The 22,121-nt window shown below is 36.4% G+C and overlaps 2 protein-coding genes across 9 annotated transcripts; both read left to right on the forward strand.

Annotated features, from left to right (window-relative positions):
• Positions 1-3,122: 3,122 nt before the first annotated feature.
• On the forward strand, positions 3,123-7,820 carry LOC120004345 (serine/threonine-protein kinase D6PKL1-like). Of its 2 annotated transcripts, none has more exons than XM_038853672.1 (4): positions 3,123-3,427; positions 3,855-3,898; positions 4,297-5,776; positions 6,832-7,820. In XM_038853672.1, the coding sequence occupies exons 3-4, from the start codon at positions 4,344-4,346 to the stop codon at positions 7,712-7,714; spliced, it is 2,316 nt and encodes a 771-aa protein (XP_038709600.1). In that variant the 5' UTR covers positions 3,123-3,427; positions 3,855-3,898; positions 4,297-4,343; the 3' UTR covers positions 7,715-7,820. The 2 variants fall into 2 exon arrangements, with proteins under 2 accessions (XP_038709600.1, XP_038709601.1); XM_038853673.1 differs by having other exon boundaries at positions 3,857-3,898; positions 4,335-5,776.
• Positions 7,821-8,930: 1,110 nt separating this feature from the next.
• Positions 8,931-17,891, forward strand: LOC120004359 (COP9 signalosome complex subunit 7-like). 7 transcript variants are annotated; one of them, XM_038853688.1, is made up of 10 exons: positions 8,931-9,375; positions 10,862-10,937; positions 12,372-12,434; positions 13,650-13,738; positions 14,312-14,401; positions 14,512-14,556; positions 14,672-14,742; positions 15,556-15,694; positions 17,077-17,273; positions 17,514-17,891. In XM_038853688.1, the coding sequence occupies exons 1-10, from the start codon at positions 9,217-9,219 to the stop codon at positions 17,533-17,535; spliced, it is 951 nt and encodes a 316-aa protein (XP_038709616.1). In that variant the 5' UTR covers positions 8,931-9,216; the 3' UTR covers positions 17,536-17,891. The 7 variants fall into 7 exon arrangements, with proteins under 7 accessions (XP_038709616.1, XP_038709620.1, XP_038709619.1 ...); XM_038853692.1 differs by having other exon boundaries at positions 8,932-9,375; positions 17,168-17,273; XM_038853691.1 differs by having other exon boundaries at positions 8,934-9,375; positions 17,165-17,273.
• Positions 17,892-22,121: the final 4,230 nt, after the last annotated feature.

Genomic DNA, 22,121 nt, shown 5'->3' on the forward strand with positions numbered 1-22,121 from the left:
GCCAGAAGAAGCTAACCTGGTCCGAACCCACTCTCCAACTTGTCCGTAACCCCCCCACCCCGAACCGTTTCTGTTTGAACCAATTCGTCTATTGTGGTCCGCCATGCTCGACACTGACTGGTCTTTGCACGCGCGCTCGTCCTTTTATCGACCCCCGAAATTGACCTCTCTCTCATACTTGTTCTTACGCAGGTATCTCCGCAGGGGTACATCCGTCTTTGTAATTAGATTCACTTGCCCCGTGCCCTTCCGATTACGTAGAAGCACGCTCGCGGGGGCCCCAATATTCCATTTAATGGACAAAGAATCTTTTTTTTTTTAAATTACACAAAAAAAACTTTATAAAATTAATCAAATTTTTATTTAATTAATATTAATGATAGGACAATAACAAAAGGGACATGTTATTAATTAACCCTATCTGCCCCTTCTCTCAAATTCTCTCAACTAAAATTTCTCTCTTAGTATAAATATGAGGAGGAGGAGGAGGAGTCAAGGAGACCACCATATCCTCTTCCTTCTGTTCGCATCAAAAAATATATTGGGCCTAATAAGCCTAGTCTATGTACAAGGCCCAAGGTGCAGCCCATACGGTCTATCATGTTTTATCACAGCCCATAAACCTATATTATTGAAGAAGAGAAGCCCATTTGATGAGTAATTGCCAGGTAGAGTTGTGCTGAGAATGGTTCATGAAAAGAGGAAGAAGTGGTGACAGTTATAACAAGGTGGTCCAGGTGGCAGCACATGAGAGAAATGAGAAAAATTGTTGGGAGAAGATGGCAGTAACTTCCAACTTACAAAACATGGAGTAAATCAAGAATAACTGCAGTTTATGGAGGAGATTTTCGTGCAAGACAGAGAGTATATTAGATGGTAGACAGACAGATGCGGGACACACACAATCAATCAAACAAACTACTCAAGCCCAAAGGCAACTTCAACTTTCAAGCTTCCTAGCATTCTAGCATTTCAATTACATTTCCAAATCTTTGTCAATCTTAAACTATGTCAAATTCTCTTGTATTTATTTCCAATCAAGTTTCAATACCAACCATCGTTGTGTAAATTGTTCTTGGTATCTGTTTTTGTTTCTTCATTTCAATCTCAACGAAGCGCACTTCAGTGGAGTTGGGGAACCTAGAGCTATTGAGGTCCCAAGATAGTTCGTTCAATCGTCTAGATAGAAGTCATATTTATATTTGGTGCAATATATTCATTAGTGTAGGAAACTTTAATCCTTGGCACACCCGCAAATCACCATCACCTTGGGCCAACATTTAGGTGACAACACCTTCATACACCTTTTATAATATGTCATTTTAATTTTGTTGATTTGTTGCTGATTCTTAAATCTCGTCAACAATCTATATTATGTTCAATAAAGAATACGCAAGTTTTCTTCACCACACCATCTCCTATGGAGATGAAATTTGATTCTTCTCATCCAGCTATTGTGGTTTCTTCACAATACCAGTTATGCTGGTGTGTTATAGCGATTCATATTCTGTGAACAGTGATGAGACTCCTAGATATTGTGGAGATGGTATTTCTTGATTAAGGGAAAGCCAAAAATCTTGATCCAATCCATGTGTGTTGTTTTGCTTTATATTTTTGGTTAGGCTGTCTATGTTTAGCATGGGAAAGTATTATTCGAGTACATCTCAGAATTGCTCAGTGTTGGTCCATAATTTTTTCTTCAATTTTGTAATTTATCTACTAGTATTTGTAAAATCTCATGTCGTTTTATGTCGTTAACGTGATATTAGATGTAACGTTTATTATTATTGTTGGGGTTTAAATTCTTCTAAAAAAAGAGGGACAAGTTATTATTGCTCATTGAGTTGAACCATTTTTTGGAATAGCCATATTTGTCAGTGTGGAAAAGACATAAAAATTGCAAAAAAAAAGTTAATAACAATAATAACAATTGAATTTTTATTACTATTACAATGACCCAAGACTTGGTAAGGAAATATCTTGGGAGAAAACCAATTACCATACAAAGATTAATAAAAAAAACCATACCATATAGGCTACAAAAGTCTAAACTTTGACTAGTAAAATAGATTAATCAATAAGAAAGTATTATATATTACGACAAATGTGCATATAACTTGAATGTCATTGGAAGAAAGAAGACAAGTTTGATAACCATGGCCCACTCTTTTCCTCGTTTCCTTTTTTTTAGCAAGAAAAAATGATTCCATTTATAAATATACTTAATATATATGTTTATATATTATCTTATTGTAAATGACATTTTTAACTTTAATGGCCACGCCACTAATTAATACACGCCCCATACACACCTAAGCCATTAATTGAAGTGGTAAGAATTGTGTATATTATCATAATGATTAGGGTTCAAGTTCTCCTCCCTGTTTCAAAAAAAAAAAAAACACACACACACACCACATACTAGGCATCCATAACGCCTATGGTCATATGTTGAAAGAATGGGTTGGGAAATATATAGTGGTTATTGTGATTCAATAAAATAAACAAAAAAGAAAATAATTATATGAAAAACAAGATGAATATCAATTTTAGTAGATTTGATTAAAGCAATTTAAGTTCAATGTTGGTGTTTGTTCACTACGTATAGTTGACTTAATGCCACATCAACGGAAAGATTAAAAGTGACTGTATGAAATACATTTGGGTTGGGTGTTTTGTCTCATTTTGAAATATTGAGTGATTTCACTAGAACAAATGGACCTATGGACTAACTAAGTTGTTAACAAGTCCAATTTTTTGATGCTAAAAAGTATAATTAACTCAAGAAATAAACCCGGAGGATTTACAGGAGCCAAAAACACATTGTTTTAATTAAGAACACTTAATACAAGTCTCGGACAAATTTGGAGTGCACGCGCTCCTCATAGCGTGGGGGTCTCCATCATGCGGCCCAGATCCGAACCCGTTGAAATTTGGCTTATTGGTGAATGAAGATGACCACGAAGGAAAGGACGGGAGCGGGACCCACAAGCATGTAAAGAAGTGTAGCGTAAAGGAGGAACATAGTGGGTCCCAAGAAAGATCCCACCACCTTACCCTACCGTGGACCCCACATTCCCCACTCTTCTGCTAAAAGTGCCACTACCTCTGCTGTCCATTGATTCGAAGCCAGAACCGAGGAGAGAAAGCAAAAGCTACAACTCCTAGTAACCAGCTACAGCTACCCAAGAGGAAAGAAAGCTTCAGTTGCAGAGAGAAGAGAGAGACAGAGCTCTATTGGCGCTCGGGCTCTGCAAATCTGTTAAAATCTCGGACGGCTACTTGGAGGAAAAGGCTTTGTGGAGTGAGAATCTCAGAGAAGCGTGTAGTGTAGTGTGAAAAGAGTCAGAGCTTCGTGCTCTTTCTCTGGGAATACCTCTGATTTGTACATGCCCGTCCGTACGGACTCTTGCTATAGCTGTTGCTGGTGAGTAATCCCATTTTTATGGGTTTCGAGATCTCTTTGTCTGACTGGATTCGAATTGGGTTTTGCGTGGAATTTATAAGGGTTTATATTGGGAATGTGCCTTGATGCTAGAGAATTTCGATTCCTTTTCTATGTTGAGCTAATGGGCTTGCTTTTTCTTGCACTTTTTGATATTATTGTATTAGAGTTCTGTTGAATTTGAGCATAAGTTGCCGCATCTGGTGAGAGGTTTTTCAGAAACTGGGAAAATAGAGTTTTTCCATATCAAGGGGTTTGGTAATACAAGACTCTTGTAGTGCAGGGTAGCATCGGTTGTAATTTATCTGATATAAGGCATTGCAATCTTGACAATGATCCCAAATATGGGTGCCCTTTGTTGTGACTTTTGAAAGCTGTTTTTTTTACCCTTTTATTTTCATTTTTGTAGAGAAAGTGAGATAAGACAAATTTCCAGCTCAAGCTGCTCAACAGGTACATAGTGATCTATGTGTTTATGCTAGAATGCCTATACACTATGATACTGCTGCTTTACAAATCAAAACAACAAGATACAGTTGAGTTATGTTATTTCCTATTTTATTTTGGGACCCCCGTTCACGGGGTTGAGGTCGCTTGTTTTCCGGTTGTCCTTCAACATTCATTTCCACCAATTATTGAAATTTGATATATGTGTTCGAGTGAATAAATTGGTTGATGAAAGCTAAGAAGGTTGATACCCCTTAACAAGCTAGAATTGAGAATATTCTTTTGTTGCTTCTATGTTCTTGATTAAGTAAAAAAAGGTATTTAAGGATTGATGTAAGACGGTGATTGAAGTAGAAGCTGGTGTGGAACTTACGTTCCCAGTGGATCATGTTTCTTATTTGCAGGGTTTCTTGCTGAAGATAATTTCTGTAATGTTATACAGAGATTGCAGATGGAAAGGGTTCCAGAATCAAAGGCAAAGGCTTTTCCCAGGAAATTGCCTGTAGTGATTGAGTTACCAAATACGAGTATGACCTCGAAGAGAGAAGTGGGTGAGGTATCAAGGATGCACAGAGGAGGCCTAGTAAGAGAACAAGTAAATCAATTTAATGCACAAAGCACCAGGGATTTAGACTTAATCGCACCCATAAGAACTTGGAACAGAAAAGACTTTTTATCTAAACAAGTTGGTCAAGCATTTGACATGCACAAAGGTTTTGCAAGAGTGGATATGGGTCATTATAATGGAGGAGACTACCAAGATTCAGACTCTCCTGCACCCATCAGAACATGGAAAGGAAAAGATTCTTTGCCTGAGCTAGAAGAACGGACGACCGATGTTCTTTCATTCTATGGCAGTGGTGATTATTTCGAGGAAGATGTCCCAAGTTCGTTCTCCGGGGCTAGTCATCCCCCAGAACCCGTTGATACGGATTTAATGAGACCAGTCTATGTACCAATTGGTCAAAACAAATCCGAGGCTAGTTGCCTGATGAAGAGTATGTCCGTGAAGGGACCCTTTTTGGAAGATCTTTCTATCCGTGTTCCTGCTAAGAAACCAAGTCCAGCTGTTCTTTCCCCTGCAGAAAGTATAGTTGAAGAGCCTAATGACATGATTACTTCTCCTCCTCCATTTTTAGTTCTCCGGGCATCACAAAATACAGACAACTCTCTCCTTCCTCCAGATTCAGAGGAGAACGAATGTGTTTGGGATGCTTCTTTGCCTCCGAGTGGTAACGTAAGCCCTTATAGTAGCATTGACAGTATGGGTGTTGCCACAGCTGTGAGCATTGCCAATAGTTGTTCCAGTACATATAGGAGCGATGCCATTATGAGTGATGGCATGCTTAGCCTGGAGAGGAAATGTGAGAGCTCAAAAGGGAGTGTTAAAGGGGATTCACTTGAGAGTGCAAAGACTAGTCTTGGCCGAGCAAGTGACAGCAGTGGTCTTAGCGATGAAAGTAATTGGAGCAACATTACTGGGAGTGCTAATAAGCCTCACAAAGGAAATGACCCTAGGTGGAAGGCCATTCTTGCCATCCGAGCACGTGATGGAATTTTGGGCATGAGTCATTTTAGATTACTCAAACGGCTTGGTTGTGGTGATATTGGCAGTGTATATCTCTCAGAGCTGAGTGGAACTCGTTGTTATTTTGCAATGAAAGTGATGGACAAGGCATCCCTTGCAAGCAGGAAGAAGTTGACCAGGGCTCAAACAGAAAGGGAAATTTTGTACCTGTTGGACCATCCATTTCTTCCAACTTTATATACACATTTTGAAACAGACAGATTTACTTGTTTGGTAATGGAATATTGCCCTGGAGGGGATCTACACACTTTGAGGCAACGACAACCTGGCAAACATTTTTCTGAGTACGCTGCACGGTATGGTTTATACTCACTGACATTCTTTTTAACTTCTTGGGCATTCAGCATCCTCCACCATTTTTTCTCCTCCATGATTAAAGGCTTCTGTTCTGAATTTTTTTTGTCTGCCCTTGTTTGCCATTTTATAAATTTTCAGCAACTTAAAGATGGTTATGATTACCTAAAATGGCTCTCACTTGTTCTTGCTGTCTTGATTCATAGGTTTGCTTCTCTAGCTACCAGTTTCATTTAGACGAGGTTGCATAAGTCAATCATTTGTTACATAATGCTGTTTCAACTACTATTGTCAAAGAAATGTTGTTTCAGTTATCGTTTAGTACTGGTATGATACTTGGTCATTTAGTATATGTAGGAGGTATATGCCTTGTCTCTTTTCTATCATAGCATTGCACCTGCAGCATTGAAGAATCTGGATATGTTAGTCTTAAATTGAAGGTTGTACTGTTGTAGTGCTGTCTTAGACTCTTCGTATAGCCATCTGTTTGAATTTACACCTCAGTTGATTCTTCTCTCAGCCAGAACTAATATTTGATCAGAAGAGCTAGATAAGCTACAATGCTAAAAAGTAATGCTTGGGTGCTTCAGGCCTTTATTAATATTTATTCACACAGAGTTTACTCTTAGTTGTGCACTGTTGTCTCTGCCTATTTAATGCGACAAAGACCATGCTAAAAAGTAATGCTTGGGTGCTTCAGGCCTTTATTAATATTTATTCACACAGAGTTTACTCTTAGTTGTGCACTGTTGTCTCTGCCTATTTAATGCGAGAAAGAGCATGGTTTACTCTTCTTGTTAAAACGATTCCATGCAAATAATTGTGGACCTCAAGGTAGTTTCTGTTAAGGATTCATGCTGCAGACCCTAAATGTTTGCTATTAGGGCTACTTGTCATCTTGATGTTTATGCTAGTGAAGTATGCCTACTTGATGTTTATGCTAGTCAAGTTTTTGCTAAATCAAAGCTAAATGGTATGGCATTAGATGAGTTACTTCTTGTGGAAATATTATTTTCTGATGAATTAGGTATTAATTCTCTTTTTCTTATGCAAGCAGGTTCTATGCTGCAGAGGTTTTGTTGGCGCTGGAGTATCTGCACATGCTTGGAGTTGTCTACAGGGACTTAAAACCTGAAAATGTTCTTGTCCGTGATGATGGGCATATAATGCTTTCAGATTTTGACCTTTCACTTAGATGTGCAGTTTCACCCACTCTGATCAGAACCTCTTATGATTCGGACCCTTCAAAAAAGGGTGCTGGTGGTGCATTTTGCGTTCAACCTGCCTGTATTGAGCCTACATCAGCTTGCATTCAGCCTTCCTGCTTCATTCCTCGAATCTTCCCTCAAAAGAGCAAGAAAAACCGAAAACTTCGGGTAGAACATGGGTTGCCTTCTAGGGCGCTTCCAGAGCTTGTTGCTGAACCTACCGCAGCCCGATCCATGTCTTTTGTTGGCACCCATGAATATCTAGCCCCTGAAATCATCAAGGGAGAAGGCCATGGTAGTGCAGTCGATTGGTGGACATTTGGCATTTTCTTGCACGAGCTACTCTATGGTAAAACCCCATTCAAAGGCTCAGGTAACCGTGCCACTCTGTTCAACGTGGTAGGGCAGCAACTTAAATTTCCAGACTCTCCAGCAACCAGTTATGCTAGCCGGGATTTAATCCGGTGCTTGCTGGTGAAGGAGCCACAAAACCGACTAGGAGTGAAAAGGGGTGCAACTGAGATCAAGCAACACCCTTTCTTTGAAGGTGTGAATTGGGCTCTAATAAGATGTAGCACGCCACCAGAGGTGCCAATGCCAAGGCCAGTAGAGGCCGAGCTTCCTGGAAAATTCAGTCAAGTCGACCCAATTGGCGTTGGCAACACTAGTAAAAGGATTGTAGGAACAGACATGAAAGCTGGGGGTAAATATCTCGACTTCGAGTTCTTTTAGTTTTGGATTAAGGAATTGTTGTTCTGAGTTGTATGATGAAATTCAGCACTGCTTACTCAATGCAATGGAAAGAACAATCATCTGAAAGAGTAGCATACATTTACAGACATTGGTTTCATTCCAACTATTGGATCATGATTTTTGGCATCTCTTGGCTGTTTCTTTTCTCCTCGACAATCAAGAGAATGGAGGAGGGACTCTCTACAATATTTTTTTTACAACTGCAGAGTTTGTCGAAGTTTTAATCACATTCGTTGATGTTGATTACTATCCAGGGATTCACATGTTTTTTTTTTGTAGTTCATTGAGCAAAAATGAAAGTAGAACTCTACAGACATTCTTGAATCAGTTCAACAAGAGATCTCTGAAACCAAGAATCAGTCTTCTACAATTGGTTGGTCACGATCCATTCGATGATTGCAGTAGGGGTCGCAAAATTTTATCCGATCTGGATGACCGAATTTGTCCAACTCATATTAAACTAAGTTTGGAAGTAACTTATATGTCTGAAATTCTGGTCCAAACACAAAAAATTTGTCCAGTTTAAAACCGGGTTTGAGTCCAAACTCCAAACACATAAATGTTATCCGATTTATTTGTCCGGATCTTAACTCAGATTAGGTCATTATCCGATTTACTTGTCTGGATTGAGATTGTGTCCTTCCGCCTTATTGCTCTTTGGAACCCATTGGGCTTATTTTAAGACGTACGAAAGAAGAATCTAAGACCCATAAAATTGTGTTCAATATATTTTTGAAGATTTGAATGTTTTACATGTCAAATCAAGGCGCAAAATTTATGCGTCGAAATTGTAAATCGTATAGACATAATTCTACACTATATTTATTTGTATTATCTATTGTGGTTTTATTATGGTTAGTATGTATTAAAATTTACTAGCACTAAATAATTTATATGCCTTAATTTATCTACATTATGTTTTTGTTATTGTTATTATATATTAAAATTTATCTGTAATACAAATAAATTTATTTACACTAAAAAAAGTTAAAACTGATAATCTCGTGTCTCTAGGGAAAATATGGAAGAGAAAAGACAATGATTGTTCTGTAATTTTATTAAATAAAAAAAGATGTAGATAATTTAATAAATTTTGTACTTATTAATAATTATTTTTAGTTGGAAAGATGTAACTTATTCTGTTGGTAATTACTCTATTAATTAATTAATAACTAATACAATATTAATTCATCTCTGTTTATTTGCTAAGCTCCCAGGGAAAAAAGAGTTCATTGAAGATCCGGAGCCAGAAACAAGGCGTCTCTCTATCTCTCCGTAATCCGAAGAGACCGTCTTGTCCCTCTTCACAGTCCCTAAAACCCTAGAAAGCTACCTCCATCGATAATACACAGGCTCTGTTTCCCGGAAGAAACCCTAATTTTTGTTTTCAATGCTCCTTACGGCTCTACATCCTTAATATCCATTTTTTTTTGAATCCTCGTTTGTTTATTTTACGCTCGTATTGGGGGATTTTATTAAAAATGGATATCGAGCAAAGGCAAGCTGAGTTAATCGATCACTTTGTGAAGAAAGCCTTGGTTAACAAGGGCTCCGCTCTCGCGCCTGTGATTGTGGAAGCCACCTCTCACCCTTCCCTCTTCGCCTTCTCGGAGATTCTCTCCGTGCCTACAGTTATCGAGGCAAGACGAACACCTTTTTTTGGGTTTAGTTTGCATTATTTTTTAGTTTTGTTTAGGTTTTATAGTTGCTTTTGTTGAGTATTGTTTTGGTCAATGTTTATGCGTGTGGTTTGTTAATACGGAATCACGTGGAAGCGAGATAACATTGATTCTACTGGTTCCCTATTGTTGTTGTTGCTTGCCGCTTCTTTCTTTGGGTCGATTCTGTTTTGATGGATTATTTTTGGTGTTTTTAATGGATTTGATTAGAAGAAAGTGGACTATTTTTTTTTATGTCGATGCTCGTGTGTTAAGTCCATAAATTGCCGAGGAATTGTGTATTCAGCACCTAATTTTTTATTTGCCTCTTCAGCTGATAATGGATTAATGATGTTTTAACGGATAGCAGTTTGGCGTAGTTAGTATATTTGCTGAGATTAAAGTTAGGAAAAATAAGTAGTTTGGATTTGGTGATGATTTTGTGCAATTTGGATCCTCCTATGTCAAATTTGTAAACGACTGAAAAAGAATCTATATATTGCCTAATATCAATCTACAAGGGAACCCTGAAAAGGGAAGGAATTTTAGGGCCAGGAATGCAATTTTGGGACCAGCCATAAACTCTGACATCTTGGATTTGAATCTTTTGCATCTGGGAATTAATGGCACAATTGTAGTTTGCCAGTGACTGCTAGTGTCTCTATATTTATTTTTCAGTGGTTCAGGGGTGGGTCCTATGCGTCTTGACCTTGGAGAGGTTCCCATGCTCCTTTAAATATTTTATTGAATGGTGGTTTGATTATTTTGTTTTAGTGTATGTCAGTGCTTTTCAACCTTCATGGGATGGCACTAGCTGTATTTACTTGGCCATTTGGTTATATCGGTTTAGACATTGTAACAATGTCATAGGTTCTCCATGATTAAATCTTGCTTTCTAGACAATGGAACATTATTATTAATGTTTTCTGCCTAGAGTAGCCTTGTCTTCTTTTCGGTTGTGAGTGGCACTCTATTTGTGCCCCTAGAATCAAATTTTGGTTTGCACAAAAAAATTGGTCTTTGGAAATTCAAGTCTAGGGTCATTTATGTTTTGTTTAGTTTTTTAACCTTATCCTCTTCTGTGAAGAAGAGAGATGGATGCGGCAAATTTATCCTCAGTCTTAAGATAGTCTTCTTTGATCTATTTTGGTCCATGAAAAGAATGTTCCCATGAGTTTTGACTGAGTAAAACAATTAAAGTAGACTAATTGGGCATTGAATCTCTTCTCAGCCCTTTGTTTTATATTTTTTGTGTTACATTCATCAGTTTTTTCATGTATATTTAGCTTTTTGCTTCATTTGTTTTCCCTGGATTTGTATTCTCTTCTGAACTGTTAGTTTTTTCGTCATCGTTTTCTTTACCCGATTACTTGACTTCCAATGCTGTGTTCAAGTTATGTTGTGATTTGGTTTTAGTTTTTTCAGTATCACTTGTAAATGGGTTATATGCTCTTTTTTTCTTGTGCAGCTTGAAGGAACTGAAAGTTCTGTATTACTGGATGTGCTGCGTTTGTTTGCACATGGCACATGGAGTGATTATAAGAGTAAGCTCAGTAACTCCTGCTTTTAAAAAGAAAAAGAAATAAATCTGCCATCTCTCTCTTTCTATAATATTTTATGCAAATCATATTTGGTCTTTTCTTTTGTCTTTTCATGAAAAATGCGATTTTGTTCTTGGCCTGTTTTAGTATTTTTGTGTTTGAGATATGATTTAAAACTATACATATGCAAAACGTTGTTTGAGAAACAGGTTTCTCTGATGATTTGCTCTTGGCTATAGGGTCTTAAGATAAAAAAAGTTGTAAGTCAGTGGAGGTTAATGGTTGTAGTCTTGTAGACTTGACTATTCTATGTAGCTTGGAAAGGGTATCTTGGACTTTATTTTGTGTTTTACATGTAAAATGTTTCCGTTAAGTGTTTGCCTCTGAAGTTCCAAATGTATTTTTATGCATTGGGAATTGAAACATTGCAGCGGAAACCTCTTTTCTAGGAAAATGTTCATGCTCGCTGGATGTTTACGTATTCCATGATTATGTGGCAATTCATGCTTTGAACAGTTCAAATGTCCGGTTTCTGAAACATTTAAGTGGTATTAGCCATTTTGGAAATTTCTTCTATTATCTGTAAGTGTGAGCTGACAGGTTTATCGAAAAGCTAGATATTTGATTGTGGATGTAGTAACTGATTGGGAGATTGGGGATCATTAGAAGGTAGTTTGCTTCCATAAGCTACCAATTATTGTAACATCTGCTGCAGGTGGGATATGCATAACTTACCAATAAAATGGGATATATTTTGTCTACCCCTGTTTAAGTTTGTAAGTGTTTAAATGTGTTATAATACGACATGAAAGAAAATGCTAAATGTTTGAGTGGAGTCAATTGGGTTAATGGGGATGGCTTGGAAACAGAGGACATGGAAAGATCTTGTTAAACACTTCTATTATTACCTGGTAGTTGGTGTGGCTGTAGAGAAATAATAGACTGTTTGCTGATAAAGAAGTTGAATTCCATCAGTTTATTTTTTAGTGGACTCTATTACAGTCTAGTTTTGGCTTACCAGGCATTTTCACAATTTTCTCGGAGTTGCAACAATTAGAATTTTATCTGCATTTGTATTCTCACTGACTTCGGTATATTCTCCTTTGTGCATAGGTCACAAAAGCTTTACGTGCAAGGTAGTTAAAATCGCGATTTAACTGGAATCGCACCTGAAACAAAATCGCACGATTTTGATTCAATTTTGTTTGTTAAATCATTGAAAATCATAAAATCGTACGGTTTTGAATGATTTTAACGATTTTAGAAATGGCCAAATTAGCTGGGTTATTTATCAGTTTAAGGTGGGCCGATCAAATATTTAACATGGGCTTTTTATAAATCAGTTTTGGGCCTTCTTTTTAAGAGTTATGAGCCTCTTTAACCAGTTTACTACTGGTTTGATACAACGACGAAACTTCTTTGCCGTAACAATGACAGAAGTTCGTTTGCTGCCCTCTGTCAACGATGCTCTTCCCTCCCGTGCAGCCCTATGTAAACATTGCAAGCTCTTCCCTCTGCAGCCTTATCGGTTGCATTTTGGTTGTTGGAACATGATATGGAGCTAGTTTTACTATTTTGCAAGTTTGGATGTTGGAAGATGGTTTTGTATGATATATTCTAATTGTTATTGCATTATATTATTGCTGTAACATGTTTTGTATTGAGAATTATTCTTATTGTTACATAGTATATAAAATCTTACGATTCTATGATTCGATTTTACGATTCCGATTTTACTCCCCTTCTCTGAACCGATTTTACGATTTAACTACCATGTTCACGTGTCATATCTATCAGTATAACTCATACATGCATCACAGTTAAGAGGGAAGCTTGGTGCATGATGCTCCCAGTGGTGAAGTGTTTGGGGAGGGTCAATTGTATTCCCCTTAGACCCACATTGTGGGGAGGCTACTTCATTTAGTCCAATTAATTTTATTGAATAAGCCCAACAAATATTTGCAATTACACTAATTATGGTTTGAACAACATTTCATTTTTCAAATATACCTTTGCGTGAGCATTGGAATATTATTGTGATATGGTTAGGAGCTTGTGAAATTGGCTTGAGCGTCGGCTTTTGTAGATAATTGTTGCATATGATTTTGGCATGAACTATGATCTTTGACACAGTTTAAGGAAGGAGCATGTTGCTATGGCAGGAGCTTATGAAAGTGGGTGGAGCTTTCAGCTTTCTGGATAATTTTGAATTTTGGGCTTTGACTGAGAAGGTTGCGGAATCCTTACTGTCATGGCTACAATTGGAGTATCCATTAATTCATGAGAGTATTCATAATTTTCAACTGGAATGATTCTTTGGCACTTTCTTTTATCTTTTCTTCCTTTAAAGGACAAAAGAGAAGTTTCATGCTTGTGCAAGAGAATACAAGATGCTTATGTTGGGGAGCATTGACTTAAAAATTAAGACATAATTCATGAATTCATAGAACACTCAGTGGAGTAGTTTGCCTTTCCATGTTTTTGGCTGTAACTTTTTAGTCTTTTACTTATTGTGCCGGATTTTAAGGATCTACATTTGGCATTGCTGTTTCAGTCATGGAAGTATTAAGTTTGATGATTGGGAACTTTGGAACTGGTCACTTTCCTCTTCCCTCATGCACACATCAATTGTTCTATGAACTGCATCTATGAGCTTGTTTTTGCGTTGTTTTTTCAAGTCATGGTGTAATGCATAACCTGATGTTCTTGTGACAGATAATATTAGCCGTCTTCCACCATTAGTTCCTGATCAAATTCTCAAGCTGAAGCAACTTACTGTGCTCACACTGGCAGAAACAAACAAGGTATCGCCTTTGCTTGCAATTTTGACCCTTGTCATTGAGATATGTGCACATATTTCATTAGCTCACGCATTTTCATTGTTGCTCGAGGGCAACGTTTGGCTTACTGTAGGCAGTCATTTGTATATTTTGTTAAACATTTATTAGATACTACACAGTAATGCTTTTACTGTTTTACCAATAGCCATTAAAATTCTGCGGCATCAATTTTGGCAGAAATCCTTACCTTCATGGTAAGGGTGGTCAATTTATCTTGTGTGCAATAAATCAACCGGAAGTTTTCTACGGTTTTTTGGTTTAATGTTCTTGTAAAAGTTTGAATTTTCATTTGTCCTACCTTGGACACTGTTGATGGCTTTATTATTCATCCCCTGCCCCAATTTTCATGTATGTTGCTGCAACCATTGTGGGTGGCGGAATATTCGTTTATCTTTTACACCTCCCCTGTCCCAATTTTCATGTATGTTGCTGGAACCCTTGTGGGTGGGGGGAATAATTATTTAGTTTATCTTTTACATTTTGGTCATTTGCAATAGTCTAATATTCTTGAATTTTAATCGTTTGTTCCTTTTGCAGGTACTGCCTTATGATCAACTCATGCAGGAGATAGATGTTAGAAATGTGCGTGAACTTGAAGATTTTCTCATCAATGAGTGCATGTACGCGGTAGGTTTTTGCCTACCTAGATTGCAATCTTTTGTCCCAGAGCAGAATCATACCTTCTCTTGTAATTGTCCTGATTGTTGCAACCCATTATTCTTCTGGATGTTTTTTAGGGCGTAGTTAGAGCAAAGCTGAATCAGTTGCGAAGGTGCTTTGAGGTCTGAGAATGCTATCCTTCCTATTTCACTTTATTATTATTACCATTTACCACTACTACTTTTCTTTTTCAGTTTTTTATTACTTTTTTTTTAATATTTATTTTTTATACTTAAGATCCAATTTGCTGCTGGGAGGGATTTGAGGCCTGGACAACTTGGAAGTATGATAGAAACTCTATCGAATTGGTAAAGATTTCCAATTTATTTAGCATTCTGAAGTATTATGATTTTTGGTCGTGCTGCTCGGTATAGAATTGTCACCATTATCTGTAAATTCAAAGTCTGATGATCTCTCTTAGAAGAAGAAACTCTGAGAGTTACCCGACGCCTCTTCTTATGAAGACTATCATAAATCCATATATTTATGGCATCCATTATCATATAATCCTGTACCGTGGTAAAGTAAGGAACTCTATAGAAAACTGGGCAATCCCTAGCAGACGCGATCCAGCCTATATGGCGGATCAACCGGATCAGGCATTCCATGCTATGATATTTAGTCCTCCAGAACTTAAAGCAGACAGAGGCAACAGCGAAGCATTCTTTATGAGTGATGAAGTGAGAGAGATGGTCTTTGAGATCGCTGGCCGTGCTCATTAAAGTTTTGCCATAGATAATAGGTGCTCCTAGGGGATATCAAGATGGGACGGCTACTTCCTATAATGTATCTCTGTCCGAAACCTTTGAAATAGTTACTTGACCTTGTAAAATTATCATGTCAAAGGAATGTGTTTTTGTGTCCTACTGTCCTCATATCCGTGAACTCAGGTCCATCTGTGGATTATGCTTATTCTCTTTTGTAGGATGTTACGTTTTATTTTATTTGTCTGGCTAGCTTAAGGTGTTCACTGTTGATCTTGCATGGTTCCTTTATTACCATGATTTTGGCTACAAGCTTATGGATAAAAATATTTTACCTTTATGCTAGAATTTCTTCCAGTTCTTAAGTCTAATGTGTCCAGCTTAATTTCTAACTTAAATCTATCAATTGAAATCTAGGTTGACTACATCTGATAATCTACTTGTCTCAATTAAAGAGAAGATAAAGTGGGCTGACAATAGGAGCGAGTTAGACAAGAAGCACCGGAAGGATATAGAAGACAGGGTGGAAGATGTGAAGAAATCCCTTGCCATCAAGGTCAGCTATATCCTGCTTTGCTAGATTGAATGCTTGTTGTTTTGTTTTTTTATCATCATGATGAATTGTATAAAGTGAATAGATAACTGCCATCCTTTTTTTTTTTTTTTTTTGAATGGAAAACTTTTATTGATTGAAGCAACAAAGGGGTGCAACCCCCAAATCACAAAGAAGAATAGTTTAAAAGATCAAACACACTTCCAGGGAGATGATAAGTCCAAAACTTAAGACAATCGAACCAAGTATCAATGAAACAGTCTAAGGAGGATTCCTTGTTGTTGAATATTCTGTTGTTTCTTTCCTTCCAGATCTGCCACATCACTGACAAAGGAATAAGCTGGATGAATTTCCTTTGTTGCTTGTCCTTGCCGAAAGAACCCCAAGCTAGCAACTCTTTGCCTACTGTATAGTTTGTGACCCAGGATATGCCCATCATCTTCCAAGCCGTCTCCCAGACCTTTTTGGACCAAAGGCAGTGCAAGAATAGATGATTAATAGACTCCGGAGCTACTTTACACAAATAGCATCTATTCACCAGAGAAAAGCCCCTCCTTTGTAAGTTGTCCAGAGTTAATATTCTCTCCCAAACTACCTCCTAGCAGAAGAACGCAACTTTAGTAGGGGGAGCCATAGTCTTCCAGATCCAAAGCCAAGGAAAATTAGTGTTTCCCATGTATAGCTCGTCCCTTAGAAGCTCTTTATAAAAGGAGCTCACTGAGGACAAGTTGTTATTTTCTAGCTTCCAGCAGATTTTGTCCTCTTTGGTGGGATTAATTTTTGAGCCATAAACCAAGCACCAAAATTCTGCAAACATATCCACTTCCCAATCTTGAGCTTCCCGAATAAAAGTGATGTTTCAAGTGATGCCTCCCTCATGAACCTGAAGCACCTGATGAATGGATGCCTCCTTTTGAGAAGCTATACTATATAAGTTTGGGAAAGAAACCCTAATTGGTGTATCTCCCGTCCAGACATCATTCCAGAAGCTTATTGAATTGCCTCTACCAGCTTGGTATTTAGTTAAGGCGAACCAGGCATCCCAACCCTTTCTGATAACTGCCATCCTTGAGGACAGTGTCTTTTTTGAAAGTTACCTGTTTAACTGGCCCTCTTATGTCTATAACTATATATAGAAAAATTGACGAGGAATTGATGAGCTATACGTGCTTAACTCTGGGATTTTTTCTTCCTTATTTTATGACATGCATGTATTTGTTTTTTTATAAAAAAGAACCAATGTATATGCATTAATCTTATACAAACATGACTAATTATGTCAATATTTGTTGCTGTTCGAAAAAAAAAGTTATGCAAGCCTTTGTTAATGAGTGTGTGTTTATCTGTGTTATTTGTTATTTTTATATCATTTCATTTTCTTAAAGTTAGCAAGTCAAGGGAATGGGTTAAGGATTGAGTTATATTCAATTACGGGGATATGTTGGTCGATGTGTCTTACTTACGTTGTGGCAGAAGTTACAAACTGTGAGCAGGCCGACATGGACTTCCGAGGGCATGATGAGAACTTCTCAGAACCTGGTGGGGTGATGGACTATGAGGAAGACAGGAGCCGACCTAAGAGGTGATGGCTTAGATTGCTCTACTAGATACAACCCACATGTTCAAATTGTTGATACATTCTTGCATGTTAAAACACCTATGTTAGATGGGCAAATCATTGTTAGCCTTCACCATAGGACATTCTATGCAATAGCTAATTTTAACTCCCAAAGTTCTATATCTATCATCCCTGATATCTATCTATCTTGACAGAGTTGGATAGTTTATTGTACTGTTTGACAAATGCCTAAGAAAAATGCAGGAGGCGACATCCATTTTTGTAAATATAGAGATGTGGAACTCATTCGATTGGAGTTAGACGTGCAGCCAGATTTTTGTTCATGGCATTCCAATGCTGATTTATGCTTTCAGGAATGGTGATGGGAGAAGATGGTGAATTTGTCATTGTCACATCCTGAGTATATTTAGGGAGTGTTATGCTTATCTTGAACAAGTGTTATTCCTCGAGTTGGCAAGAATAGTTGGTGCGGGTAAAAGTTTTTATTGTTAGATACTTGATATTGTAGTAGTCGATGTTATTTTCATAATGTTCTTAGAAATCATTATTTTGTGACAAAATTGGTTATGATATATTATACTACATCCTGCATCAAATGAACTTGTGTTTTGTTTTTTGAAATGGGGAGGGGGATTCGAACCCTAATCACGAGAGTGAGACACACCATATCTTTATCACTCTAACTAGTGGCTCGGCTATAATTACCTTGTGGTTTGATCTATTGTTGATGTATGGTATCTTGTTTTGTGTCAATCTTCTCTCGCTAGGAGGTCAATAAGAGTAAGCCTTTGCAGATGCAACTGTGGAGGATTTGCAGATTAATGCTGTGTTTAGAATATGGCAATGCAGGTTGAAACACTATTGGTTTATTTTTTGAAAATAATAATTATGGAGCCCCATTTTTACGAGGGAAAATTGGTGATAAGCCTCTCACTTAAAAGTTTTATTTCAATAAGGATATTCTTAAAAGTTTTATTCCATAAAGTTTATGAAGTTTAAAACATTATTCCATAAAGGATAAAATGTTAAAATATATGGTTTTATTGCCTAAAGTATCTTCATCTTCATCCTCAAACAAGACACACTCCTCCTCCATGTGATTCATTTCTGACCTTCGTCGGAAGCTTCGTCTCGATCGTCGGAAGCTTTATCTCCGACCCTCATCACTTATTCGACAATTATATGACATTCATCCATTTTTTTTGTATTCGAACTAAATCTACTCATACTCATCAGGGGGTTTGTAAATATTGTTGTTTTTCTTCGATATGTCATCCTATCATTATTTTTTGGTATTTTCTGTGGTGATTTTCGTGGTTTTTTAGTTCTGATTTGAGATCTACAGACCGCAAGTGATATTTTATACGTTTCGATTAATTTGATATCTGTCGTATGCTATCTGTTTTGCCAAATGTTACATGTCTTGTTAAAATGTTGTCTGTCTTTAATGAAATGTTATATGTTTGAAGTTCCAAAAGGACAAAAACATATCACGTGACATATCAGAACATATTTGAAACAGACATATCTGTATATTCAAATTCGATTTCAGAAGAATATTGATAGATACAAAACATATATAATATTGATAGATACAAAACAGATATAATATTAGATACTGAAGATAGAACAATGTCTTTTCATGTTTGTTCTTTATTTCTCTCTCTAGATCAAAACTTTACTTTGAAGATTCGTCTCTACTGAAAGTGAAGGAAGAATAAAGAGCCCCGATCCTGATCTTAGTCGCAAGGAGGAAGAAGACGAGGAGAATTGTCGATCTATGTCGCAAGCAAAGGAAGAAGAGTCGATCGAGGAAGAAGAGAGAAGAAGTAGCAAAGAAAAAAGAAAAAGAGAGGCGTCGAAGGAAGGAAGAAGAGAATCGCTAAAGAAAGAAGAAAGAAGAAAGAAGAAAGAAAAGAACAATGTGTTTACAATAGGAAGGACATTTTAGTCATTTAACAATATTTATAGTTTTTTTCCTTAAGTTTTTCTTGGTTTGTCCTTGGTGGGTATAAATGTTGCTTTTTGTCTTCTACCTAATTTTGTCTTTTTACAATAATTGACTTTTCATTTTTGAAGTTCGACAAAAGCCAGCTTACAAATTTTTTTTTTTTTTCCCTCCTGATCACCAGGTGCACGTGACCTCTATAAATTCCACTCTTGTAAAGATTCTGTATCTTTTCTCAAATGTGTTCCTTATGGTTTTCTTTTTTACTTATTTAATTATTCGTGGTGGCTGGGCTGTAATGAGCTGGATCAGCGTTAAAAACAAGACGGACAGCCCCTTAGTCAGGACGGTTTATTCCATTTTCATACTTGTTTTTTTTTTTTTTCCCTAAGGATGTGTTTGGTAGAGAGTATGACTGACAGCCTATATGTTAGAGTATGCTCTTTTAATATATGCTAGAGTATACACTAAAGTATATGATGTGCTTGGTAGAGAGTATGACTGACAGCGTATATGCTAGAGTATATTCTTTTAATATATGCTAGAATATACACTAGAGTATATGCTAATTAGGGCTCCGTTTGGTAAAGCGGAAAATTTGATTTTCAACGCTAACGGAAATATTGTAGAAAAAAAGCCGAGTTTAAAACTGTGAAATATGCTGCGAGGTGTTTGGTGAATTAAAAGCTGACGCTAGCGGAAAAACTGTTGACTAAAAGTATTATCTTGAATTTAATAATAAATTTTTAATCATTTTTTTTTATTAAAGTTAATTTAATAAATATAATTTATTATTAAAATTAATTTAAGTATATTATAATTTTTTTTATATCAAAACTGAAAATTTTAATTAGTCAAATAAATAAAATAATAATTTTTTATATGAAGCTTATTAATGTGTATTTTCTTTATTTTAAAAATATTAAATCAATTTTGATAATATTAATTATAAATATTAAATTTATAGACAAAATATTTATAAAACTAAATAATGTATTAAATATACATTATTAAAGTTGTGGGACCCACATTAATTTAGGTAAAAGAGTCAAAACATAATGATGCAGTGTGGGTCCCACAAAAAATGATGCAATGTCTAAGCTTCCGCTGTCTCCGTTGTGAAAGAAGCTCCCTATGAGAGGTTCTTTCTAGCTAGTGGATCCGTTGGCCGTTTTTGACCTGTTTGGTAGTGCGGAGTCGTCCTGCCAAACAGGTAGTAGGTGTTTGACGAAACTATAAAATATGTTAATTAGACATAGAGCATATGTTATCAAATTACCTATAAGAACATTAAATATATTTAACAAAATGGTCATATTTAAAAGGACTTATGTTTCAAGACCAAGTTTTTATCATTGTATGTTTCTGACCCCGACCCAGTTATTTTAAGAGGGTACGCATTCGACCGATAATCTTGCTAAGAGGTATCGGGTTATCGGGTCCCGAAACTAAATTTTGGGTCACCGGATTACCCAATACCCTTCACAGGGCTCAACCCTCAAGGGTGTTCAGAATCTTCTGATGTTTATCCTCGTGTCTTTTCTTGTGCTCGGCACATAATTTATTTATTTTTTCCTATAGTTGCAATAAAGACGACTACTTGTCACTTGTAAGTCAACAACAACGAGCTAGATAACATTATAAATACACTTGTCTATTTGTAAAGGACAAACAATCCATCATAAAAATGACTTGAAAGAATAAAAAATACAACTTAAATTTTATTACAGTCTAATTTGTGCCCACTTGAAATGGTGCGTTTCACATCTTCTTCAGTAAAAAATGACCCAACTTAAACTCAACACTGCATGATTAACCCAACTTTGAAACCCAGAACCTTATTCCAGCTCAAGCCTCTGCCTTTTCATCTTGTTTACCTCAAAGCTTCATTCTTTCAACAAATACCAGAGATGTTGACTGCCATTGAAAGAATTTATTGTTGGAGATGCATGGTGGTGGCTACAAACTTTCCACAGAGTTGGACCCGTGTCCTCACCAAGCCCAACTCCACTCGTTCGAATTAGGGCTTCTGATGAAATCCCAAAATAGTTGCACGAAGAACTCGATAACTGAAACCCATGGGAGAGACGCACGGAGAGAAGGCTTGGCTGTTGCAACAAGACTTGTCATGTGCGGTGATAAATGTTCAAATGCACACTTTAATTGATAATTTATTATGGACATTTGTCATACAATTAGGGTTTGAAGTGATTATTACATAATTAAAGTACAAATATCATTTTTAATCACTTTATATTTATGTCTATATTTTTAGGCCCAAAAACTTATAACACATTCTCAGTTATGGTCTTATTCTATAAAAAAAACCATATTATGAAGCCTGGTTTTGTTCAGCCATGTGTCATTATACTAAGTGTAAAATAAACCATTTGCATCATCTCTATATTTACATATCACCATAACATTTAATCATCCTATCATGTAGATAAATATACATACATATGTATATATGTTTACCTCACATCATTTATTACCATCAACATATGGTACCGAAAGTCTATATATATATTACTCTATGTATATAGTTGTGTGTACATATATACATATATATATATATATATATATATATATTGGGTACCAAAAGTCCACGCAATAGTGTTATATATATATATATATATGTATATGTATATGTATATGTATATGTATATGTATATGTATATGTATATGTATATGTATATGTATATGTATATGTATATGTATGTAAGTGTCTGACATCAATAAATAATCTTTGTATTGATTTTCATGTATGCATTAATATTGTAGCTCAACTTTCGTCCAAAAGGCTTCAAAATACGGCACTAAAAGAATCGTGTGAAGACTATCATCAGTATTCTCCATCTCACCAGTGGATTTTCACTACTATAAATTGAGACATTGAGGAC

Source organism: Tripterygium wilfordii, chromosome 8 (genome assembly GCF_013401445.1).
Source record: "Tripterygium wilfordii isolate XIE 37 chromosome 8, ASM1340144v1, whole genome shotgun sequence".
NCBI classification, from domain to species: Eukaryota; Viridiplantae; Streptophyta; class Magnoliopsida; order Celastrales; family Celastraceae; genus Tripterygium; species Tripterygium wilfordii.